Source organism: Felis catus, chromosome B3 (assembly GCF_018350175.1).
Source record: "Felis catus isolate Fca126 chromosome B3, F.catus_Fca126_mat1.0, whole genome shotgun sequence".
NCBI lineage: Eukaryota > Metazoa > Chordata > Mammalia > Carnivora > Felidae > Felis > Felis catus.
The window spans coordinates 142028204-142054654 of NC_058373.1; the positions used below are offsets into that span (position 1 = coordinate 142028204).

Consider the following 26451-nt stretch of genomic DNA (forward strand, 5'->3'; position numbering starts at 1 on the left):
TGGGTGACGTCCCAGGTATGCTTGAAAAGAATGTGTATTTAGGGGCGCCTGGATGGCTCAGTCGGTTGAGCGTCCGACTTCGACTCAGGTCACGATCTCACAGCTCGTGAGTTCGAGCCCCGCGTCGGGCTCCGTGCTGACAGCTCAGAGCCTGGAGCTGCTTCGGATTCTGCGTCTCCCTCTCTCTCTGCCCCGAACCCACTCACATTCTGTCTCTGGCTCTCTCAAAAAAATAAATAAATAAACATTTTAAAAAAAGAAAAAGAAAAAGAACGTGTATTCCACACTCCCGGGCGGAATGTCCTAGATAAGTCGGTTAGGACAAGGCGGTTGATGATCTTCAGAGTTAATGGATGGTGTTGTTCAGTTCATCTGTATCCCTGCTGATTTTCTGTCTGATTGTTCTGTCATTTGTTGAGAGGGAGGAACCGGAACCTCCAGCTGTTACTGTGGAATTGTTCATTTCTCTTACCTGCTCTCACAACTTGGCTTCATGTAGTTTTTTTTTTAATTTTTTTTTCAACGTTTATTTATTTTTGGGACAGAGAGAGACAGAGCATGAACGGGGGAGGGGCAGAGAGAGAGGGAGACACAGAATCGGAAACAGGCTCCAGGCTCTGAGCCATCAGCCCAGAGCCTGACGCGGGGCTCGAACTCCCGGACCGCGAGATCGTGACCTGGCTGAAGTCGGACGCTTAACCGACTGCGCCACCCAGGCGCCCCGGCTTCATGTAGTTTGAATGGACGATGGGACAGAGCTGCGCTCAGACACCCCAAGCCAGGAAGGCATCCTCTGCCAGTGGACGTGTGGGCAGGTGGAACGTGGCCAGATTCAGGCTGTTTCCAGGTCTGCCCGGCTTTCGCTTCTGCTGTGCAGCCTCGGTGTGGCCAGGAGCGTCTGGGTAGCTGGGGGCCCCTCCTGCCTGCCACACGCCTGCACGCAGCCTCCCATCACCGGGAACAGGCTCGCTCCAGCCACAACCGTAACCACAGGCTGGTAGAGCCCTTGGCCCTCTCCGCTCAACCACCCTGGAGATCGTCACTTCCGCCGACGGGGTTGCTGGGCGTGAGCGTCACCCAGGGCTCTACGAGGAGTGAGCCGCTTGACCATAGAAACAAAGCCCCTGGTCCTCACAGCCAGCTCTGCCCTGCCAGACCCCCTGAGCCAGCCCAGCTGGAGGGGTGAGAACAGCCCCAGCCCCAGGCAGGCACACTGCAAGGCTCACACCGTTCTCACCCCAAATTCAGCAGTTTCTTTTATATATACGTGTTTGCTTATTTTTGAGAGAGGGGGAGGGGAGAGCGAGCTAGTGGGGGAGGGGCAGAGAAAGAGGGAAACAGGACCCAAAGTAGGCTCCGCGCTGTCAGCACAGAGCCCAACGCAGGGCTCGAACCCATGACCCACGAGATCATGGCCTGAGCCGAGGTCTGACGCTTCACCCACGGAGCCACCCACACGCACCCACCCCCCCACCCAGATTCAGCAGTGTTTTAAGCATAAGCACTCCTCAGATGGTTTTGTGTCTTTGGTCAATTTCCAGAGTCCTGACATGGTTATTTTTGTCGGTTTTGTGCATCTTTATGATTGCCGAGCGGGGAGAGGATCTGCCAGGCTTCTCACTAGGCCACAGCTGGAAGTCCTGCCCGCTTATTTTTAGCACAGACACGGGATCACTGTCACCTCCTCAACCCAAATTAGCGACAGCCTCTCCATATCATTAGCTATTCAGCCAGTATTCCAATTTTCAATTGGCTTTTTTTTTTTAATGGTTTAAATTGGGTTCCAAAAAAGGCTCACACACAGTAATTGCTTGATATGTCTCTGAAGGCCCTTTTAATCCATAGTTTCTTGTGCTCGTTCTGTGCCCCTCCCCCACCCCACTCTCACCCTCGCCCTCTCCTGTGTGCACTGTTGACTGGTTGGAGGAACGGGCTCCGTTTCTCTTGTAGCGTTTCCCACACTCTGGGTTTTGCCGAGTGCATCCCCATGGTGTTGTTCAACGTGCTCCTCTGTCTCCTGTACCTCCTCTGACGTGATTTTTGGACCTAGAGTCTGGATTCCGTTCAGGTTCAACATGTACCGGTGACTTCCTCCCACGGGAGACCCCTGTCTGCTCGTCTCACGTTCTGTGATATTAGCAGCTATTGGTGTCCAATGCCTAGATCCATAAGGGGCAGCAGGTGAGTGGTTTCCCAGTGTTCGATTTTCTTGTTCATTCATTAGATACAGTATTTCTGTAAAGAGAAACTGCTTATCATCTCTTTTGTTAGCCAACAGTATGGTAGCAGTCATTGAGGAAAGGCAAGGTAAACACCTGGTTTCTTTCGCTTTGTTTACCAATTTCGGAGATAATGAGTTTGTCCTCTGTACCCTCTAACAGTGACCAGTCCGGGGGGCACCTGGGTGGCTCAGTCGGTGAAGTGTCCGACTCTTGGTTTCAGTTCAGGTCGTGATCTCACGGTTGGTGAGTTCAAGCCCCATATTGGGCTCTGCGCTGACGGTGCAGAGCCTGCTTAGATCTCTCTCTCTCTCTCTCTCTCTCTCTCTCTCTCTCAAATATAAACTAAATGATATTTATTTAAAAAAAAACAGTGATCAATTGGTGGTGATAGTTTGGGTGCCGTTGTGAACTTAAGTGCGTTTGCTGTGTTTCAGCCTGTGATAGTTATGGGTGGAATGGTTGATTCGCCACTGGCCAGTGGAAGCCACTTGGGTTTGGCCCCTGAGTCCTTCTGACCGCGTGGTGCCAGGAGCGCTCATTGATGCTGGGCAGGTCTTTGCTTCTAGGCCTTGGCGTTGTATGCTTGTGTCTTAGGAAGTGATGTTTTCCTGTGATATGCAGGATATTCAGCTCTGTGAGCACTCTCGGAAACAGCAGTTTTGGGGGCGCCTGGGGGGCTCAGTCGGTGAAGCGTCCAACTTCAGCTCAGGTCATGATCTTGTGGTTTGTGGGTTCGAGCCCCACGTCGGGCTCTGTGCTGACAGCTCAGAGCCCGGGCCTGCTTCGGATTCTGTGTCTCCCTCTCTCTCTCTCTGCCCCTCCCCCACTCACGTTCTCTCTCTCTCTCTCGCAAAAATAAACATTTAAACAAGAGAGAGAGAGGGGTGCCTGGGTGGCTCAGTCGGTTAAGCAACCGACCTCAGCTCAGGTCATGATCTCGCGGTCCGTGAGTTCAAGCCCCACGTCAGGCTCTGTGCTGACAGCTCGGAGCCTGGAGCCTGTTTCAGATTCTGTGTCTCCCTCTCTCTGACCCTCCCCTGTTCATGCTCTGTCTCTCCCTGTCTCAAAAATAAATAAAGCGTTAAAAAAAATTTTTTTAATTAAATAAATAAATAAAAGAGAGAGAGAAACAGCAGTTTTGAACTGCTGCTTCTCTGTATGAATCCTCTGTTTTATAAGCTGATTGATAGCGGTCCCTACCGCATGGTAGGGCTGTGTACTTGATCTCTACAGGTAATAACGTTGTAGAAGGAGCACCCCTTCCAGACGTGTTTTCCATGCGCCCAAACAAAGTCCGTAACTCCTCACCCTAAACAGCCTGGAACCTTTTCTCAGTGTTGAGAAGGAGCTTACTCAGCTCAGAATGCCTTTCGTTCTTGATGTTTTAAGTATCGTATTTCGTTCTGTTAATTCTGGCCGATATTCTGCCTCCTTCTCTGTGTTGTATGTGGTTCTCATAATTTTCTTGTTATTTGGAGTGTCTGTGAAGTGGAAAAGGCCCTCATCTACACCCTCTTGTCCTAGAAAAGCCCTCAGATACCTGTCAGCTCTTGCTAAGACGAGCAGAGTCCTTTGGGGAATATATTTGCATTTCTTGTCAGTTGTGCTAATGACCATCCCCTGGAGATCAGAGAGCCCTTTTCACAGTAATTCTGCTTCTCAGGCTTTGGAGCCATTGAGTAGAGGCTGTGTGGGGCAAGATGATGGCCCTAGGCCAGACCAGCGCAACGTTTCTTCATTAACCAGGTGACCCTTGTCTCAAGATGGCTTCGTACACCCACGTTCATAGCGTCATTACTCACAGTAGCTAAACTATGGAGGCAACCAAAGTGTCCATCAGTAGATGGATGGATAAGCAAAATGTCGTATAAGCATTCGACAGAATATTACCCAGTCTTTTTATTTTTATTATTTTTTAAAAATTTATTTACTTTTGAGAGAGAGAGAGAGAGAGAGAGAGAGAGAGAGAGAGAGAGAGCAAAAGCAGGGGAAGGGCAGAGAGAGAGGGAGACACCGAATCCGAAGCAGGCTCCAGGCTCCGAGCTGTCAGCACAGAACCCAACGCGAGGCTCAAACCCACGAACCATGAGATCATGACCTGAGCCAAAGTCGGACGTTCAACCGACTGAGCTAACCAGGTGCCCTTATTACCCAGCCTCTAAAAAGAAGGAAATTCTGGGGCTCAGTCGGTTAAGCGTCCAACTTCGGCTCAGGTCATGATCTTGCGGTCTGTGAGTTCAAGCCCCGCGTCGGGCTCTGTGCTGACAGCTCAGAGCCTGGAGCCTGCTTCCGATTCTGTGTCTCCCTCTTTCTGCCCTTCCCCCACTCACACTCTGTGTGTCTCTCTCTCTCAAAATAACATAAATGTTAAAAAAAATGTTTTTAAAGAAGGAAATTCTGACACCTGCTTCTCCAATCAGATGAGGACATTACACCGAGTGGAAGAAGGCAGACACAAAAAGACAGATGTTGTGTGATCCCACTTACACGAGGCACTTAGAGTGGTCAAAACCCTAGAGCTGGAGCCACCAAGAGTGTGACAAATGGTTCCATTCTGAAAGCGACCTCATTATTTTAGAGTTAACAGATGATAAGGTAGATAGTTCTTATCTTGAGATCATTTGCCAAGGGATGTTCAAGCCAGCACGCCGACTCGTCACATGGCAGACTTTCAGCCTTTCTTTACCCTTGAGCTGGGCCACAGGGGCAGTGGAATTAGTAACAAAATGCTGGGGCTTTGGAGTCCGACTGCCCGGGTTCGAATCCCAGCTTCCAGAAACCTGTATCACCTTGAGCAAGTTACTTTACTATGAATGCCTCCGTTTCCTCTCCCGAAAACGGAGATGTTAGTGTCTACCTGTCGGTAGGGTTTATGAGGTTTAAATAAACGGGTGTGGGATGAGTCTAGAATAGGACGTAGTGGACACTTAGGATTCGGTAGTCGTTGCCATCGGCATTTAGCGTCTGTCATCAGGATTGTCGGGGCCCGGTCACTGGGAGGAGTCAAGTCGATGTGGTTCCCATGCGGCTCTCCGGCCTTCTCGAGAACTGTCAGCAGCTGACCGTGCCCTTCTCCAGGCCCCTGCTGTCTTGGCCCAGTTTACTCTGTTCCATCAGGATTCCTGCTCTGGACGGGCCGACTTGGTGTGGCCAACGCCCTTACTTTGCGCTGGCCTGGGCTAGGACTCCCGGCAGTGCCGTTCCCTGCAGGACTCCGTATCTTGGGAGAAGGAAAATCTGATGAAGGAGGTGGGGGCGGGCGCCTTTATTGAAGCCTTATGATGGGCCGGTGACCTCCAGGACCTTTACAGATGCCGTCAAGGGAACCCTCTGAATTGCTCGGAGAAAGGCACCGTGGGCCGTGCTTTGTAGATGGAGGGACTGGTGCTCAGAGCAGGGGTGCGTCCACAGCCCCCAAGCTCGTGTGCAGAGCCCCCCGCTACTCTACGCCCCATTCTGGCCCTCAGGGTTCTCCCCCCCCCCCCCACCACCACGCGGTTCCTGTCCCCTTCCTTCTGGTTCCTGCACTCAGGATAGTCTGACCGTCTCTGGGTTAGTGGCTCACGCCTCATTTCCCTCCCAGTATTTCCATTTCTCCCCCCTCTGCCTTCACACGTGGCAAGTTCAGCTGCCAGCTGCCAGCGCTGGATCTACTTTCGTGTTACATTGACTCCTTCCTCCCTGTGTTTCCACACAAGCTCCAGAGCCCAATCCCTTAGTCCTTCCTGAGGCCAGAGACCCAGGTGAAAGTGGCAACTGGGAGGGGCCTTCCAGGCAGAGGTGAGGCAGGGCAGGGGGCGTAGGAGGGAGGACAGCGCGCAGAGGTGAGGCGAGAGGCACCTGCAGGGTAGGGGTGGGTGAGAACAGTGTGTGCGGAGGTCCGAGAGCCTGGCACGTGGTGAGGAGCAAGGCGGCCACGTCCTGGAGGGCCCTGTGGGCCACCAAGGGAATGAGTCTCATCCTTCTGTGTCGGAGGGGCAGGGATGGGGTTCGTGAGGGGAGAGATCTGGTCAGGAGCAGATTTTCCAAAGACGGCTTTGCAAGGTACAGGACTCCCTGAAAAGCAAACTTGGCTCTCTGAATGGAGTCATCGATCTGGCTATTTTCTTTCTAAATCTGCCACGCACACTAGCATCATCCCTCGTCATTGACGAGAGTTTATTTTTACCAATGGAAATGTCACCTGCGTATTTTTGCAGACGGGAACTTCTTAGCAATCGGCTCCCACGACAACTGCATCTACATCTACGGGGTCAGCGACAACGGGAGGAAGTACGCTCGCCTTGGCAAGTGCTCGGTAGGCGTTCTCACCGTTTCCGTGGAGACGGCTGTGGGCCTCACGGGTCAGTAGTGCCAGGAACGTCCGAGGCAAGTGACACGCACCCTGCTTTCTCTCTCCCAGGGTCATTCCAGCTTCATTACTCACCTGGACTGGTCTGTGAACTCACAGTTCCTCGTGTCCAATTCCGGAGACTATGAAATCCTGTACTGTGAGTAGCACCTCGGGACGTGTCTGGGTTCAGATCACAGACAGCGTTCACTCTGAGACGACTTCCCCGACGTCCTGGGCACGTAGCATCATCTCCAGGCCTCGGTTTCTTTTTCAATAAAACGGGAGTTGGGCAGGACGGCCTCCAAGGTCCTTACCGCCACTGAGATACTTGGGGGCTCGGGCCGACCCGGGCCCCTGTGGAGCAGAAGACCCAAGGCTCCAAAGAGGAGGAGGCCAAATCCTAGAGGGAGAGGCCCGAGGGGGACGATTGTGGCAGAAGCGAGGGGGCAGAGCCATCACAGCAAGAGGGACCCTTGTGAAGGCATCCCTCCAAAAAGGCAGACACTGACGTCTCCCCTGCCTGGGGGGCCGGGGGCTGGGGCGCCCCCCTCCTTCTCTCCCCACCCCTCCTGGCAGTGTCTGTGTCCAGGCAGGACCAGAGAACGGGGAGGAGGAGAAGGGCCGGCACTCACTGAGCACGTGTAACATACGGTGCTCTGCTTCCTCAAATGTTTGCCAAGCACCTGCCGTGTGCCCAGCTCCGGGCTGAGCACAGGGCGTCATGGGGCATGAGGAGGGCCCAGTTTCCACCCCGCTAGGTGATACTAAAAAATGCCCCCAAATTTACTTACATGTTCTGTCGTGATCCACAAGCTCTCTCAGGCCTATCCCATTTTGTAGACGGGAAATCTGGGTTCAGATACGAGGCCATAGGCATCGAGAGCCACTGGTTCAGAGGCAGCCGTCCACGTGCTGAGGGAGCCGGGCAGGCGGGGCTGCTGGCGGTGGAGGAAAGAGGGAAACAGCGTGTGCCAGGACCACACCTCCCCGCAGCGGGCCAGGCGGCACGGTCCTCCCTCCCCACCCTCTGAGGCCCGGCCTGACACAGGGCAGAAGTGGGGGGACGCAGGTCAGGGGTCTAGAATCTTCTCTTCTCAGACATGGTCTCATACTTTGAGTTCCCATTTGAGGAATAAATAAATCGCCTGGGTATGACTGGTGTCCGTCACTAATTCAGGGCTGAAGGGGTGTGTGTGTGTGTGTGTGTGTGTGTGTGTGTGTGTGTTGGGGGATAGCTGGGGAGCCTGACAGCAGGCAGGGCCCTGAGCAGGGAGGCAGCGAGCAGGTGGAGGCACCCGGGACAGTCAAAGGACAGAGAAACCAGGCTGCAGGAAACAGACCCAGAGAAGGAGGTAGGAGGTGCTGTCCCCCCAGCCCCGCTGAGTCCCCAGGGCTTGGGCACAGTTCCCGCTGTGAGCACAGCTCCCATGGGGCCGGGAAGGGGGAGGGGTCCCACTCCACAAGCCTCTGTAGCGGCCGGGGCACGGCTGTAGGGCCAGCCTGGTCAGGGGAGGAGAGGGGACTTGGGTGTGGGTATCACCAGACCTGGATTTGCTTTTTCCAGGGGTGCCCTCTGCTTGTAAGCAAGTCGTAAGTGTGGAAACCACGAGAGACATTGAATGGGCTACGTACACCTGCACTTTGGGGTTCCATGTCTTTGGTAAGTTTTCTACAGCTTTCGTTCAGTTCAAGCGTAAGATGCATCCACTTGCAGACTATTTCTCTCATAGTCGTGAACTCTCACGGCCCCTACTTCTGTCAGACCCCTCCGATGCCACGTGAGCCCTGCAAGGACACCCGCCCTGCGGCTCCCAGGGGAAGGTCCAGGCGAGAACCGGGAAGATAGGTTTTTCACCCCTTTCAATTGTATGAAACTAGTCCTGACATAAGTGCTCTAGGATCTTCTCATCCGAGGTTGTGCCAGACTTCCCGGGGAGATGGGCCAGATGGCACTCAATCCACGTATTTACCATTTGTTAGAATTATTATGTTGTCTCGTTTCTTTAACCGAATTTCCTACTTCCTTTAAAGGTCAGATCGGACTATATTTATAAACGATCTCAAGTAAATTACCACCGTTTAGAATAAGAAAGAAAAGAGTATTTATCATCTCTTTATGTAAGACCATGAGTCAGTAAGCTGATCAGAACTGCACAAATTTCTTTAGAGCTGGCATTTTGTCATCCTCTGGTATAAGTGCTAGGGACCCCGGATTTACCCTCCAGTTGAGAACCGGATGCACATCCAGCTGTCTCATATTCAGTCATTGGGACCAAAAGTGTTTCCCGGAGCGACGGTCAGGAGACACTACCCCGCCCCGGACCAGGCTCCAGGCCCATGGCAGGCAGACACTGCACATGCCAGATGCTACCAGGCAAGCCGCAGCCCCAGAGAGCTGACACCAAGGCCCAGGCAGGGTTAAAAAGTCCTTTGGAGAGACCGTCATATATAAAGAGTTACCACGAAAAAACAAAAGTTAGGAAACTGCAGGCTGAGGACTAGTCGGCTTCCTCTCAGGTGCTTTGGGAATAAAGGAAAGGCACTGGGTCCAAAACCAGGGTTTCTGGCACTGCCTCTGCTGTAGGGTCAAGAAGGGGCCCCTGAAAGATGTGATGGCCCAGAAAGCCTGCCATGGCTGCTCCCATGCGGTGGAACCGACTACGCGTTGAGGGGTGACCTGGGAGAGGTCTGGCGCGAGATGACCGCAGACAGGCTAGGAGCCGGGTCAGAGCGCTCTTTTGGCCCTGCCTTCGAAACCCAGGGGCTTTCAGCCATCTTATCTCTTTGAGAGCTCGGTGGCAGTCCCCGTGCAATGTGGCCTAGTGCTTCGGGAGTTTTCGGTGCTCTGTCTGTGGTCTTCATTTTAGGAGTGTGGCCAGAAGGCTCGGACGGAACCGACATCAACGCTGTCTGTCGGGCCCACGAGAGAAAACTCCTGTCCACCGGCGATGACTTCGGCAAAGTGCACCTCTTCTCTTACCCCTGCTCACAGTTCAGGGTAAGGTCCTCTGGACTGACCCTGCCCTCGGGGCGCGTGCGTTCTGGCCTGAGCTGGCTGTTCGGTAATGGATAATTGATAGAAAGGCACCGTGAGGGAACCTGCCGGTCGCACGTGCAGACGTGACCCTGTCATCTCGCCGTCTTAGAGCTCTTCCGGGCTCCCCGCTGCTCTCTGGGGAGAACCCGCACCCACGAAGCCCTTCGAGCTGCCTTGTCTACCTCGGTGGCTTCCTTCATGGGCCTCACGCCTCTCCCCTCACCAGGCTGTCCCTGCTCCTGCCCCATCCCTGCTGAGCCGAGCCAACACCAGTGCCCAGAACCCCCTTCCTTGTCCTTCCCAGACCTGACGTCCTCCGGCCTTCACCCTCAACCCCTGGCCCTGCTGGGTCCCTCCCTTGGGCTGGCCCCATGCCTGGTACAGCCCCCTGGTACTGAACATGTCCCAGCCCGGAGCAGTCATCTGCCTGTGTCTGTCCCCCAGCCAGGCCAGATTCTCGGCGTACAGGGAGGGCCTCTGTGTCGTTTATCTCCGCGTCCCTCCTGTGCAGGTGCACAGGTGAGAGCTGCTGAGTGAGGGAGGAATTCTAGCACCTTCCGACTGCACATGGTGCGCTCTGCGCTAAGCTCTTTCTGCGTCCTTCTTCCCCAGGCTCCTAGCCACATCTACGGTGGACACAGCAGTCACGTCACCAACGTCGACTTCCTCTGTGGCGACAGCCATCTCATCTCCACGGGTGGCAAGGACACAAGCATCATGCAATGGCGGGTCATTTAGTCCCGGCGAGAACCACGGGGAGCAGAACAGGGGCCGGCACGGACTCGTGCTCCGCCCCGCCACTGTGATTTCTGTTTTGTTTGAGAAGTTCTGACAAACCTCAGGAAAACCACTCCCTCTACCAGTCACCTTAGCTTAGCGCACCAGTGAGCGTCACACCGGATCAGTGGTTCACGGTTCTCCTCTGTTGTACAGTCTATAAAACAGTGCACATTTAATATTAAAAAAGATGCCAAGGTTTACATTACGGCGATAGCAGCAGAAGTGACTGGCATAGCCTTCGTAACTTTTCTACGAACCCTTCAAACCTGGTCACAGAATGCCTTTTAAAATATTGTACATAGGCTTTCCTATTTCACCATCTAGCTCGCCAAGTCAAGTATTTATGAAAACGATGAGGTACCGAATTGTGATCGCTGTTGGCTAATTGGTCCTGGAAAGGATAAACCGAATGTGAAAGGGAGCGGGTGACTGATTCGCACAGCCGGATCAGGCAGGGCAGATAGGACTTCATGGGGCTACATTTTCTAAGGGTTCGCTCAGCCCTCCCTCTGGGAGGCTGATGAGAAAGGGCTTGTATTCTCCTTGTGTTAAGCAGATTGTGCTCCAGGTCAGTTAAGTATGTCAGCAGGGCATATAGGCATTGCAGAGTTTCAGTCACACTGTCTGCCTGACCGGATGCAGTCAGCCGCTTCACACCCTTCTGTTCCCCACTCACGTGGCCTGGAGAGTGGCAAAGACATTGAGCCACCTTCCTCTGTATAGTAATTGGCATGAAACGGTATTGTACTTGTATAGGACTAGCAATTCCTAATAAATACAGAAGGCTAGGCTTTACTATTTTATGCTCATGGACATTGTATATTTGTATTTTAAGACCAAGTAGACCAAGTCAAAACGGTATCTCTTAAGTGTACAATAAACCCACAGCGGGGAGAAGTTCTGGAAGGTTCCACCAGGTACCAAGGGCAGCTTCTTTTCCTGTCTCTTGTGCCTGGGTGGCTCATCACGCTACAAAATAAGATTGCGTTCTGACGACTAAAACACAGATGGCATACATTTGTCAAGAAGGCCTTATCCATTGGGACTGTGTGACAGATTGAAATTTATTGTTTACATTGGGGAATGTATCTCAGATTTTAAAATAGAAGAGTAATAAACAGACTTCAAAACAAATGCTAAGATTTCTACTTGTTCTAGGCCAGGAAATGAGTGGAATTATCTGACCTCCACGGTGCTGGTTGTTCAGAGTGGCTGATTAAGCACAACACTTGGAAGCATTTCTATCACAGCTCCCGCCTGCCACGGACGGGCAGGGCACCGGTAACCAGCGTCTATTAAAGATGAATCTGTTTGTATGTATCCTTATCAAATATATTCTATGATGAAATTAAATCTGAAAAGGATTTCTTATCGACCTATAACCATGAAACTATATAAATTAAAAGATTTAAAATTAGATACGATTCACACTATATTCTGTTCCACATACATTTTTTTTTTTTTTCTCACCTGGATCATTGGCAAATGACACTGTAGTTTGCGTATGGTGTGGAAGCCAGTGATCAGATCAGATGCCCTTGGGGAATTCGGCTTGCGGTCGCCTGGCTGGCTCAGTCGGAGGAGCATGTGCCCCGTGATCTCGGGGCTGCGCGTTCCAGCCCCGCGTTGGGGGTAGAGACTGCTAAAATAAATAAATAAATGAAAACTTTTTTTTTTTTTTTAATTCAGCTGACTTACCATACCTAGTTGTTATTTTACTTGGTTATGTAATCCCGGCAAAAATGATGATGTCCACATTCAGAATTAGGGGAATACCCAGCTCAGGGAAGGGGAAAGGGACCCATTATTGAATTGTGAGCTAGAAGAGCTACTTTTATTTCCGTACACGTCCGTTGTTCTCCAGGCTCAGTCTTGGAAAAAGGATATTTATATACACTATTCCCTATTACTGTCATCCTCACATTTGTCTGCATTTTAAATGGAATTCTTTAAACAGCCCAGTATGAGCCTCGTAGGCATTCATCACTCGCCGGTTCACTCATCAGTAGGGCTGGCAGTGGTCAAGTACCCCCACTGTTCCCTGTGGGGCCACGAGGCCTTGACCCTCCAAGACCCCGCTGGGACAAGAGGCCCCGGACGCAGAGGCGGATGCCGGGCCTCTTCCTCCCAGTGGCCGCGGCCACATCAGCTCAGCATGGCTGCGGAGGGTGACGGCTGTCGCCCTGATCTCGGTGAGGTGCGGCCGGCGCGGACCAGGCTGTGGCGGCGGAAGGGGAGAAGCGAAGGGATGGTCCGAGGGAGGTTTAGCGGGGAACGTCGGCAGGTGAAGGGTCGCGTGTCGGCCGGGGGTGAACCCGGCTCCCCGACTCTTCTGTGGTCAGATGGCCACGCCCCTGGCGAAGACACACAGGGCACTGCGAGTTGGAAAGAGGAGAATGAGGCGGTCCTGGGACGGATGCGGTGAGGCGAGGGACCTCTGTGACATCCGAGTACCAAGTGCAGAAGTAGGTGTTCGGCCAGCAGGCTCCGAGCAGAAATCCAGCGGCAGCTGCCACCGCAGGGCTCTCCACAGAAGGCCTCCGTGGCCGAGACTGCAGGGAGCTGGTCCGGCCGGGCGAGGAGAGGGCCTCTGACCCAGCCAGGGGTTCTGGGGATTCCACGGCCCGCAAAGGAGCGCCTTGAGGAAGGCCAGGAGAGCGATGGTCCACCCAAGGGCCCACCCAGGCATCTTCCCGACCCCCCAACTTTGTTGAGCCACGACTCCCACTGCCCAAAGTTGCACGTTCTACCCGTTAATCGTTTTTTCTGCGATCTGGGAACAGACTCCCATCCTGGGAGCTTCAAGGCAGAGAAGCGCGTTGAAGGAGCAACGTCTGAGTCCCTCTGGCCTCCTCGGACGGGGTCCGTCTAATCGCACAACCGGGGAGGCAGCTGTTTGGTGAGAACGAGCACGAAACGTGTACTTATTACAAGGTAGAAACGGATTCCCGGTTCTTCCTACTGACACGGTGGTTTGCTCCCTTTGAACTTCATGGAAAACGTCAAACGTCCACAAAAGTAGTGAGAGCCTCCCACGGGGCTTCGAAAGTTACCGACATTCGGAGAATCTTGTTTCCTCTGCGTCCCCCGCTTTTGGGGGCGGGGAGGACAGGAGTGTTTTCAGAGCAGGTCCAGGCCAGCGAATCATTCACCTGTGAATAACTTGAGCCTGCGCTTTGAGAGCAGCTTATTTTCTGTGACCGCCGCAACACCCTCACGGCTGACGAACTGAACAGTGTGATGGCTTGTGGTCCGGTACCCAGCCCGCGTTCAAATGTCTCGAGTTGTCAACCCAGCCACGTCTCCCTGCCAGGCACCGCCCGGGGCCACTATACAACCATACTAAGTACGGGACACACAGCCCGCCTCCAAGCCTGGGGGCGGGGCTCAAGCCCACACGGACAGCTTAGCTCAGCTCAGGACGCTTCTCCAGAACCCACTTCTGCCCCCCCCCCAACTCGCAGCCCGTCTGCACCCTGCCCCTCCCACGCCCTGCCCCTGGTCCCCTGGGGAAACTCCCCTTCTGGGTCACCCAGCCTGGATCCTTCCCGCCTCGGCTGGCAGGTGAGACCCAGACCGGCGGGACACAGGGAGGAAGCCGCTGGCTCAGAAATCTCGGCTCCCCTTGGAGGGAGGAGCCCGGTTCACGGGCAGCAGAGTTCCAGCCCCTCCACTCTCTCCCGGGCGTCTCAAGAAGAAGAGGACACAGGCTCCTGCCACCGTGGGGCCGGGAACCCGGGGTTGGCATACACACTTTCCTGCTATCTTTGGTCACATGAGCACCCCACACTCGGGAAACCTAAGGGAGGGGTGAGGTTGAGGGCTGGAGAACACAGAATTTGCCAGAGCTCATAAGGTGGATGAGTTAGCGACAAATTTGGTTATTTGGGCTGAGAGCAAAGTAGGTGCTGGAGCAGCCATGAAATGAAGACTGAAAAAAGCAATCCTCAAGGCTAGATTTAAACCTAAAGCCCACCTCCCCTCCCCAGGCCGCCACTGGCTGCGGGTGCGCCACCTGGTGGAAGAAAAGAAAACAGCCGGCTTCTCTGCCTCCCGCCTGCCCGCCCAACCGGGTTCTGACCTCGTTCCACTGCGAGTGTGGAGGAGAAAGGAAAACGCTTCTATGACGAGGAGGATTTCTACTCCTGGATGGAGCAGGTGATTCAACCGGCCCTCCTCAAGGAGCTTTCAGAGGTCCTCGGAGAGCTCCAACATTGCAGGTGGTCTCACCCGGGTCCCCCTCACCTGGGTAAAGGTGTTCCGAGTGGTAGCTTCTTCCCCTCTGCCCCTCCAGGAGTTCCTGTGGACAGGATCCAAGATGACTCCACTCGGGTTCTCTGTGCCTCCCGTGCCCTGACACCGGGGGGAGGCGGGGGGGTGCGGTTACTTCCTCCCACACACAGCCTTCTCTGGGCTTCTGGATGAGAGTCACCTCCTGCCTTTAGATTTTCAGCCATCAGTCTACCAATGGCAGGGGACACACGCCAAGGGCTCCAGGGGCTTGGTGTGAGAGAGGAGCAACCCCACCCCTCCCTCTTGGGAGAAAGGAGTCTAGGATCCACAGCTCAACTTGGCCGGTAAGAAATCCCCCTTACAAATACTTTTCCAAATTCCAATTCCCAACCCTTTTATACCCAGAACATGGATGAGGGAGTGAGGACGTCTCTTGGGAACCTCCTCGGTGAATTCTGCCCGTGGTCTAGCAGCACCTTTGGATGGTGGTGTCCACTGGATCTCGGCTCCTCTGCTGAAATGTCACTTCAACATCTCGCTACACGACACCTGGCTACACGGCTGCCGTAAATATCCTCGCAGCTTCTTTGTGTATATGAGCAAGTTTGGCCCCGCCCCTGGGGGTGGGACACCGGTTTTCTAGGGCACAGCTTCACCAGGTCCTGCCCAGTCTTTACGCTCGGCTGTGGCCCCTGCAGAGTTCTTGCTTCCGGGCTGACATTCACCTGCAGCGCTGAGAGGTGGGATCATTCTTGCCCCTCTCTGAAGATGAAGAGACAGAGAATGAGGAAGCTAGAGGTGCTTGCCCAAGGCCGCCCAGCTAGCCGGTGGCAGAGCGAAGGGTGACACTCCCGGGTCTCCCGAGCTGTGTTCCACGCCAGCGTTCTCAGACCGATGCTCTGCAGAGCGCCATTCAAGAAGTTGCTCCCACAGCGTTTCCGAATGACTTTAGCAAGTGCCACATACTGTGCACGGTGTGCAGTAAATAGGGACTCGAGCACAGGTTGCCTGTTTACTGCATCGAAAACTCTATAATAAAGAAGTCTGTGTACATTGGCATCTCCTACACTTGAGCATTGGGCACTTTTGCTCCCATGACGCTGCTTATTGGCCACGGACCAACGTTCCATGGCATACCATCTTGGGAAACACTGTGGGAGAAGGTTAGTCATACAGAAGCTTAATATAACAAAGAAGTGAAACAGAACCCAGATGCCAAACGATTCTCCATTCCTTCCCGCCCCCCTCCCCCAACTTAGAAGTAGCACTGTGTCCCGACTTCAATCATGGCAGGTCTGTGGCATCACAGAAGGGATTTTCAGAAACTCAGACACTGCAGGAAAACGCTTTTTCCTTGTTCAGGCATATTCGTTCCTGCATCTTCTTCCCACAATGAGACAACTCCCAGGCTCAGGCGTCAGCCAGGAGCAGTGGATGGAGAAGACCCAGCATGCTCAGGACAGCCAGATGGAGAGATCTAAAGTCCAGGAGGGCAGCCAAGCAGCCAGGACACTCTTACCTCCCTGGAGGTACTCTGGCTGAACCCCACAGCAGGGATCCCTCGTGCAATGGTGGTACTGCAGGGGAACTCAGGGGTCATCTTGTGGGAGTAATTCCCAAAGTGTGTTCCCTGAAACACTGATACCACGAAGTGTTAACAGACCCTGGGTTGGGGCTTTTAATGTGGATCTTCTCAAAAATTTTAATACATTAATTGCACTGTGAGTCCAGAGGGGCCACTGTGGCCATTCATCTATCCATCCAGCCACCCACCCAGCCACCCATCCATCCATCCATCCACCCATCCATCTATCCATCTACCCATCCACCAACCCATCCATCTATCCACCCATTCATCCACCCATCCACCCATCCATCCACCCACCCATCCACCCATCCATCCACCCACCCATCCACCCATCCACCCACCCACCGATCCACCCACCCATCCACCCACCCATCCACCCACCCATCCACCCATCCACCCACCCATCCACCCACCCATCCACCCATCCATCCACCCATCCATCCATCCATCCACCCATCCATCCACCCACCTACCCATCCACCCACCCATCCATCCACCCATCCATCCACCCATCCATCCACCCACCTACCCATCCACCCACCCATCCATCCACCCATCCATCCACCCATCCATCCACCCACCTACCCATCCACCCATCCATCCACCCACTTACCCATCCACCCATTCATCCATCCATCCATCCATCCATCCACCCATCCACCCACCCAACTACCCACCCACCCATTCATCCATCCATCCATCCATCCATCCACCCATCCACCCACCCATCTACCCACCCACCCATCCACCCATCCATCCACCCACCCATCCATCCATCCACCCATCCATCCACCCACCTACCCATCCACCCACTCATCCATCCACCCACCTACCCATCCACCCACCCATCCATCCACCCACCTACCCATCCACCCACCCATCCATCCACCCACCTACCCATCCACCCATCCATCCACCCACCCATATACCCATCCATCCATCCATCCATCCTCCCTTCCATCCATCCATCCATCCATCCATCCATTCAGTCATCCATCCATCCATCCATCCATCCACCCATCCACTCATCCATCCATCCATCCATCCACCCATCCATCCATCCATCCTCCCATCCATCCATCCATCCTCCCATCCATCCATCCATCCATCCTCCCTTCCATCCATCCATCCATCCATCCATCCATCCATTCAGTCATCCATCCATCCACCCACCCATCCATCCATTCATCCACCCATCCATCCATCCATCCTCCCACCCATCCATCCATCCATCCTCCCATCCATCCATACATCCATCCATCCATCCATCCTCCCATCCATCCATCCATCCATCCTCCCATCCATCCATCCATCCATCCACCCATCCACCCACCCATCCATCCATCCATCCATCCACCCATCATCCAGCAAGCACCATCTCCTACAATGAGCCAGGCACTCTCCTAGGACTAGGGATACCACATGATACCACGGTTCTTGCTCTCATGAAGCAAGACAGCTGGAGGTAGGCAGAGAGGGGCCAGTGGTGATGGAGGCTACTTGAGCCTCAGCACTCAGTAAAGTGGTCTTTGAGCAGAGATTCAAGTGACAGTGTGAGGACCCAAGCCTTGTGGCCACCTAGGGGAGGCTGTCTGCAAGGCAGAGTTCCTGGGAGCACACCTGGGGAAGAAACACTGGTTTGTTCAGCCCCTTCTTCTATAGACATAGAAACCAAAGCCTTCATTAAACAGGGATTTACCCAAGATCACTGTGACCTTGGCAGGGGCAGCCCTTAGCTGCCCTAGTTTGTTTCTTTTTATAAAATGAAGTTTAAGGGCATCTGGGTGGCTCAGTGATTTGAGCATCCAACTCTTGATTTCAGCTCAGGTCATGATCTCATCGCTCGTGGGACCAAGTCTCACGTTGGGCTCTATGCTGACAGCAAGGAGCCTGCTTGGGAGTCTCTCTCTCGCTCTTTTTCTGTTCCTCCCCCATCCACGTGCATGCTGGCTGGCTCTCCCTCTCTCTCAAAATAAATAAATCTTAAAAAAAATGAAGTTTACTGTATTTTTAAATGATAAGATATTCTCACTATAGCAAATTCAGGATGCCCTGCTATATCCCTTCTACCTAGAAGTAGCAGTATTATTTCTTAGCACATTCCCTTCCCGTGTTTTCTTCTACACGTACATTTTTGGATGTGGTTCCATAGTTAACATAGGGCACATACAATGCTTTATGCTGCTTTTTTCTTGCATCTTTAAAAGCATTTCCAGTGTCCTTATAGGCTTGTTATAAATAATTCCCATTGGTTGTGTAACAGGCTGCTATGATCGTCTGGTCCTCCCACACTGGCGGTGGTGATGATGAAGACCAGAAAAAACAAGGCCACGTTTACTGGGTGCTCTCTGCAGGCCCCCTCCTCCTGTCGGCCTTTACACAGGCCCAAATCTTTCCCACGGAAAAGGCATCCCTCTCGGCCTGTCCCCCACTGCTGGTGCCGGTGCTGCAGACTCTCTCCCAGGGCCCCTTCTCCCCGGGCCACCTGATAAGGCTCAGATCCACATCTCTGCCTCCGCTTCCTTGGCTTCAAGGAAGCTATCCATCCATCTGTCCATCGGCTCACCCTCGATCTCATGCCCCAAAACAAACTCATCCACCTGTTTCCCCAAGCCCAGGCTCCAACCTCCCAATTGCCCAAGCCAGCCACGTGGGCATCCCTCCCGACTCCTCTCCCCGACTCACTGCTCAGATCTGGGGCACCAGCTCCAAAGCATCACTTAGAGACCCCAGGCCGGTCACCGCTGGGCACGCCTCACACGTGGCGACCCCTGCCATGTTCCCAACAGCCCTGTCATGGGGATCCTCCTTCCACAAGGAGGAAACTAAAACACAGAGAGGTTAGTTAGCTTCCTAAAGGCAACACGGCAAGTAAGTTGGGATTTGAACCCATGCAGTCCGGTTTCAGAGTTCACACCCCACCACCGCACCATGCTGCTCCTCTCTCCCAGACTGGAGGAGCCATCATCTGTGTACCCATCTCCTCCCCACCTGCACTGCTGGGCTCGGGCATCACCGCTGGCCCGCCTATAGCCACACCCGCCTTGCTCCACGAGGCAGTGAGGTGAGTTTTCTAAATGCGTCTCTCTCCTGCTTAAAATCCTTCACTGGCTTTTAAGAAAAAGATCCTCATTGGGGCACCTGGGTGGCTCAGTTAAGTGTCCAACTTCGGCTCGGGTCATGATCTCGCGGTCCGTGAGTTCGAGCCCCGCGTCGGGCTCTATGCTGACAGCTCGGAGCCTGGAGCCTGTTTCAGATTCTGTGTCTCCCTCTCTCTCTGACCCTCCCCCGTTCATGCTCTGTCTCTCTGTGTCTCAAAAATAAAAAAAACGTTAAAAAAAAAAAAGAAAAGAAAGAAAAAGCTCCTCATATTGTGCACAGGGTCTGTTCCCCGGTTTCTGGATTCCTCTGCAACACTGTCTCTCTCTGCTTCCACAGCTGAGTTTCTCTCTGTCCCCCACACCACAGCACCACCTGGTCCTGACACACCCTCTCTGCCCCCAACCTCTTCCTCCCATTTTCCTGTCCAACCACCATAACTGTTGTAACTCAGCACACGAGTCACTTCTTCCAGGAAGCCTTCCTGGAATGCCTAATCTGGGTTCTGATCCCTCCCATGTGTCCTTCCCTTAACACATTGGGTTCTAAGCGGACTTTACTGCCTGTCGCCTTTATGCTGTAAGCTCCCCAAGGCAGAAGCGCTCAGCATTGTGTGCCCTCCTCTTAGCATCTTTCTTAGCGCAGGGCTTGTACAGACAGGGTATCAGTCAGTGTTAGGTGACTGAGCAAATGAATGGAGCCATGGGCAGCAAGGGGGGGGAGGGGCGCTTGTATTAGGTTCCTAAACCTTTGCCCTTAACCTTTGCCTGAGTATCTTTTCCTGCTTCCAGTGGTTCACGATTGCAAATGACACTGTGGAGAACAGTGAGCTTTTCTTCTAGTTAGACTTGCTTCTTCGGGGCAAAAATCCCAGAAATGCAATTATTGAATCCGAGGGCAGAAACATCTTGATGACCCCTGGTACGTTTCGCAACAGTGAATTCCAAAATTATGGTTAGCAATTTGAGAGCCTTTTTCTTTTTTAGCAAACGAAGCCTCTTTCCGTTTCTAAATGTCTTCCTGGCAAAAGCCCTACAAAGCTATTTTTACCTAAAGGCTGTAAACCTCGTCGTGTGCGCAGAAACCGTCTGCCCGCCAGGCAGCCCATCAACCCCCCTCGCACTAGCCTAGTTCTTGGTCATTTGGGACAAGCAAGTTTAAATTAAGTTCCAAATCAAGCAGTGTTTTTTTTTTTAAATACTATAATGTTTTATTTATTTTTGAGAGAGAGGCAGAGCACAAGCAGGGGAGGGCAGAGAGAGAGAGAGGGAGACATAGAATCCGAAGCAGGATCCAGGCTCTGAGCTGTCAGCACAGAGCCCGACGTGGGACTCGAACCCACGAGCTGTGAGATCATGACCTGAGCCAAAGTTGGATGTTTAACTGACGAGCCACCCAGATGCCCCAAGCAGTGTTTTTTTTTTTTTAAAGAAGGAAAACACGTGCTCGCGTGCATACACACACACACACACACACACACACACACTCATACCCATCTCTGTTTGGGGACTAAATGATGAACATCTTTACAACTCTAAGAGGCCAGATGGTTATCAAAGCAGGTGAATGCCATAAAAGGATCAGAGCCAAAAGCAGCCTGGGGATTGGAGGGGAGGGCAGGTCACCTGGCTTTCACACTTCGGGCAGCCACGGCTTTCTTCGGATGAAATCTTCCAAGAATATCAGCCTCATAACATGAAGAATGCAGCTGCTTTGGCTGAAGCAGTTAGAGGCTGGGGGTGACCATCCTGTGTTCGTAACCCCCCACCTGATCCACCTCCCTACACCCCCCTACACGTCACACACCTCTCCTCCCCACCCCGCCCCCACCACCTCCAGCCGCTAAACGGGGCTCCAAAGTCCACCTGCTAGAGCCCAACTCTGAAGGATGCGGGGCACCCAGGCCCCGCAAGGGCCACACAGTGAGTGGGGGCCCACCTGCCCCACGGCGAGCCCCGTCTGGGGACGACTCTCCGCCGGCGGTCTCACCTCTGCCGGGAGCCAGCTCAGCACAGTCACAGTGCAGAACACCACCCCGAGGAGGTCCCAGAAACGGCTGGTTTCCCCTAGCCCCCGAGAGGTTTCAGCGTTCAGTCCCACTTAGGTTCTCCCATTGCCAGCATTTCTACGGATTTGTTGCTAGAGAAAATCATCCATTTCATGTAGATCCTCAAATTTACTGACATACAACTGCCAGCATCATCTCTTGTAAATATATTTTTTTTTTATGGAAGTGGAGTTGGCACTCAATGTTATATTAGTGGCAGGTGTATAACATAGTGACCCAACAGTTACATACGCTGCGAAGTGATGCAATTATCATATCCTTGTTCACCCCTTCGGTTATACATCCCGTCTCACTCCTAGTGTTCTGTACCTTCTTTCTGTTTTCTCGTCTATTACTTCCTAGTCTTTGCAGATTTCCCATTTCATTTCCTTTTGAAGAAGTGGATTTTAATTTCATGTCTCAAGTATTTTTGTTTCCTCATTCGTTATCTTCAGCTTTCGTCTTGATTCCCTCCTCATACTTTCTTTTTTATTTATTTATTTTGTTGTGTTTTGAGCTGAATGTTTCATGTGTGTATACTCTTTGTTGTATGATAGAAACGTGTAAGGTATGCTACTTCTGTATCCCGTAGGTGTTGCTGTGATGTTTTCTGTTTTTCATTAATTTCTTATTAATTTGTAGGGTGTTTGATTAAAATTTTTTAATGTTTATTTTTGAGGGTGTGTGTGTGTGTGTGTGTGAGCAGGGGAGGGGCAGAGGGAGAAGGAGACACAGAATCTGAAGCAGGCTCCAGGCTCTAAGCTGTCAGCACAGAGTCTGATGTGGGGCTCAAACTCACGAACCGCCAGATCATGACCTGAGCCGAAGTCGGATGCTTAACCGACTGAGCCACCCAGGTGCCCCATTAATTTGCAGTTTTCTTTAAAAAAAATTTTTTAGCGTTTATTTTTGAGAGAGAGAGAGAAAACCACACGTGTGTGCAAGCGGGGGAGGGACGGACAGAAAGGGGTGTCTCTGTGTTGAGAGCAGAGAGCCCAATGCAGGGTTCGAACTCACAGACCTGAGCCAAAGTCAGACATTTAACCGACTGCACCACCCAGGGGTCTCTTAATTCGTCCTTTTCATACTGATTTCTTCTTTCAGCTAAAAGTTATCTGAAAGAGTATTTTTACATTTCCAAGCTAAATTTTTATTGTATTTACTGTATTTCGTGGTTATTTAGACTTTTGTTACACTGTGGTGAAATTTCTGAACTTCACGGATAACAGGAAACCCCTTTCGGCTTCTGGGAGAAAGAAAAAGATTGCCTACGTGCAGGATGCACCCACACGCCACCCTAAAACGTCCAGTCCTGATCTCTGGAACCCGTGAGGATATAGGCTCCATGCCAAAGGGGAGTTAAGGTTGCCAGTAGAATTAAGGTTACTAACCAGCTGGCTTTAAAATAGGGAAGCTACCACAGATTATCCAGGTGTGCCCAATATAATCTCAAGGGTCCCTAACTAGAGCAGAGCGAGGGAAAAGAGGGGGTGAGGGAGATGCGAGTGCCCAGCGAGAAAGCCTTGACCCACACTTGACCCGTACTTGCCCTTGGCTTTGCAGATGGCCCTTCCTGAGGGACCACGGGCCAAGGAACGCAGGAAGCCTCTAGAAGCTGGAAAGGGCAAGGAAGAGATTCTCCCCCGGAGCACAGCCCCGCCGACCCCTAGATTCCAGCCTGGTGAGACCCGTGTCAGACTCCTGACCTCCAGAACTGTAAGGGAACACGTGCGTGTTGTTTGAAGCTGGCAAGCTCTATGCGTCTGTATGGCAGCCATAGGAAGCGTACACGCCGTGTGAAGAGACACTCAGACTGGCTAGTTAGTTGGCTTCTCATCTGCAATTTGAAACCGGAAGTTTGCAGATCTCTAAGAAAAGAGAACTGCAGCCCTAAAATCCTCTCTGGCTAAGGATCTCATCCGTGTGGGAGAGAAAAACAGGCCTTTCTACCAGATCGTGTCTATCTGTGTGTCTTTCTACACTAATCCTCCCAAACACCTGCTGAGCTCTCTTTCTCCAAACAGCTTTATCGAGATATAATTCACACCGCGTGCCGTTCACCCTCTTCTGGAAGGCTAGTCAGGGGTTTTTAGTATCTTCGCAGGGCCGAGCAGCTATCATCACCGCTATGGAATGCTGGAATATCTTTGTCGCCCCAAAAGGAAACCCCATTCTCACTGGCAGTCTATTCATTTTCTAGGGCTGCCGTAGCAAACCGTCACAGACTGGGTGATGTAAACAACAGACATTTATTTCCTCACACACAGTTCTGGGGGCCAGAAGTCCAAGGGGCACCTGGGTGGCTCAGTCAGTTGTGTCTGACTTCAGCCTGGGTCACGATCTAACAGTTTGTGGGTTCAAGCCCCACGTGGGGCTCTGTGCTGACAGCTCTGAGCCTGGAGCCTGTTTCATTCAGATCCTGTGTCTCCCTCTCTCCCTGTGCCCCTCCCCGACTCACGCTCTGTCTCTGAAAAATAAATATCTTAAAAAAAAAAAAAGAAGTCCAAGACCCAGGTGCCAACACGGCGGTTGGTTTCTACTGAGTCCCCTCCCTGTGGTTTGCGGATGGTCACTTTCTTGAGGTGGCTTCACATGGCTTTTCCTCTGTTCCTCGTGTCTCTCTATGGGTCCTCATCTTTCCTTGTAAGGACATCGGTCAGGGGCACCTGGGTGGCTTGGTCGTTAAGTGCCCGACTCTTGATATTGGCTCAGGTCATGATGTCTCAGTAGGTTATAAGATCCAGCCCTGCGTTGGGCTCTGCACTGAGCACGAAGCCTGCTTGGGATTCTCTCTCCCCCTTTCTCTCTGCCCCTCCCCCACTCATTCTTGCTCACTCTGCCTCTCAAAAGAAATAAACATTAAAAAACAATACGGACTTCAATCAGATTGGATTAGGGCCCACACTAACAGCCTCCTTTTAACTTAATCACCTCTTTTTTTTTTTTAGATGTGTGTTTATTTTTGAGAGAGAGAGAGAGAGCTGTGGAGAGCTAGAGAGAGATGGGAACAGAGGATCCGAAGCAACCTCTGTGTAACAGCAGAGAGCCCAATGTGCGCCCGGAACTCACAAATGAGATCATGGCCTGAGCGGAAGTTGAACACTTGCCCGACTGAGCCACCCGGGCTTAATTACCTCCTTAAAGGGCCTATCTCCAGATAGGAAGCTAGGGCTTCCACATATGAATTTGGGGGGAACACCGTCTAGTCCATAACGTTCCCTATATGCACCCTGCCCCCCTCATCCCTGGATACCACTAGTCGCCTCCTGCCTCTGCAGATTTACCTGCTCTAGATATTTCCTACTGGTTTCTTTCACTTAGGATAATGTTTTCAAGGCTCCTCAATGTAGCATGAATCGGTACTTCATTGCTTCTTATCGCCAAATTATACTTTATTGTAGGGATAGACCATATCTCGTTTATCCACTCCTCAGTCGGTGGACATCTGGATTGTTTCCGCTCTTTGGCTGTTATGAATAATGCTGCCATGAACATTTGCGTACAAGTTTGTGTGGACGTATGTTTTCATTACTCTTGGGCGTACAACTAGGAGTGGAGACCGGGTTATGTTGTGACTGTATGTTGAAGAGTTTGAAGACCTGCCAATCTGTTTTCCAAAGTGGTTGCACCACTTATAATCCCACTAGTATGTATGAGGGTTCCAATTTCTCCACATCACCAACTTTACTTGTTTTCCTTTATTATTATTATGTTTTAATTTATAGCCGTTCTAGTGGGAGGGAAGTAGTATCTCATTGCAGTTTTGATGTGCATTTCCCTGATGGCTGGTGACATGAGCATCTTTTCATGTGTTTGTTGGCCATTTGTAGATCTTCCTTGGAGAAACAGCTCTTCAGATCCTTTGCCCACTTTTTACTTGGCTTGCTCGTATTCATATCACGAAGTTGAAAGAGTTCATTCTATATCCTAGATACAAGGCCTTCTTCAGAGATATGATTTACAAACATTTTCTCCCATTCTGTGGGTTGTCTTTTCATTTTGATGGTATTATCTGCAGCAAAAAGTTTCAATATTGTTGAAATCTATTTTATCTGGTTTTTTTCTTTGGTTGCTTGTACTTTTTTTGGTGTCATATCTACGAAAACTTTGCCTAACCCACGGTTATAAAGATTTACACGTACATTTTCTTCTAAGAGTTTTATAGTTCTGGCTTTTCCATTCAGGACTACGAACCATTTTAAGGTAACTGTTGCCTATGATGTGAAGGGTCCAACTTCATTCGTTTGCCTGTGGATTTCTAGTTGTTCCAGCAGCATTTATTGAAGATTATTCTTTCCTCCACTGAATCATCCCGGCACCCTTGTTAAAACTTACCTGCACAGGGGCACCTGGGTGACTCAATCGGTTAAGGGTCCAACTGTGGCTCAGGTCATGACCACAGTGCATGGGTTCGAGCCCCACGTCAGGCTCTGTGCTGACAGCTCAGAGCCTGGAGTCTGCTTCAGATTCTGTGTCTCCCTCTCTCTCTGCCCCTCCCCTGCCCATACTCTGTCTGTCTCTCTCTCTCGAAAATAAATATTAAAGAAAAATCAACATAGGGCACCTGGGTGGCTCAGTCAATTGAGATATGACTCATGACTTTAGCTCAGGTCATGATTGTAGGGTTGTGGGACCCTCCACACTGAGCGCCTGCTTAGGATTCTCTCTTCTTCTGCCCCTCCCCTGCCTGCACGCGTGCACACTCTCTCTCTGACTAAAATTAAAAAATTCAACTTCACATTAATGTAAGAGTTTATTTCTGGATTCTCAATTCTATTCCACCAGTTCCACACCTAAATAGTGTAGCTTTGCTGTAAATTTTGAAATCAGGTAATATGAGTCTTCCAACTTTGTTCTTCTTCATGATTGTTTTGGCTCTTCTAGGTCTTTTGCATTTCCAAATAAATTTTAGGATCCGCTTGCTAATTTCTGAAAAAAAAGGAGGATTTTTGACAGGGATTGCACTGAATCTGTAGATCAATTTGGGGGCTATTGCCATCTTCTCAATATTAAGTCCTCCAATCCATGAACATGGGATATGTCTTCCAATCCATGAACATGGGATATCTTTCCATTTACTTAGTTTTTCTTTAATTTCTTTCAGTGACATTT

At 51.8% G+C, this 26451-nt stretch overlaps 1 protein-coding gene and 1 long non-coding RNA gene across 5 annotated transcripts in view; one reads left to right on the top strand and one right to left on the bottom strand.

Moving 5' to 3' along the window:
* The window catches only part of EML1 (EMAP like 1), a 187538-nt gene extending 175749 nt beyond the window's left edge, over window positions 1-11789 (top strand). For all 4 annotated transcript variants that reach the window (XM_006933114.5, XM_045060506.1, XM_023256205.2 and 1 more), the window contains 5 exons: window positions 6422-6519; window positions 6625-6712; window positions 8120-8215; window positions 9423-9553; window positions 10205-11789. In XM_006933114.5, the coding sequence (XP_006933176.1) occupies window positions 6422-6519; window positions 6625-6712; window positions 8120-8215; window positions 9423-9553; window positions 10205-10330 (539 nt within the window). In that variant the 3' untranslated portion in view covers window positions 10331-11789. The remainder of the gene's footprint in view (window positions 1-6421; window positions 6520-6624; window positions 6713-8119; window positions 8216-9422; window positions 9554-10204) is intronic.
* A 10-nt stretch (window positions 11790-11799) lies between these two features.
* LOC109501027 lies at window positions 11800-15844 on the bottom strand. The gene is made up of 3 exons (XR_002743324.2): window positions 15007-15844; window positions 14618-14672; window positions 11800-12014 (listed from the first exon to the last, which is right to left on the bottom strand). It is a non-coding gene; the product is annotated as an uncharacterized LOC109501027 (long non-coding RNA).
* Window positions 15845-26451: the final 10607 nt, after the last annotated feature.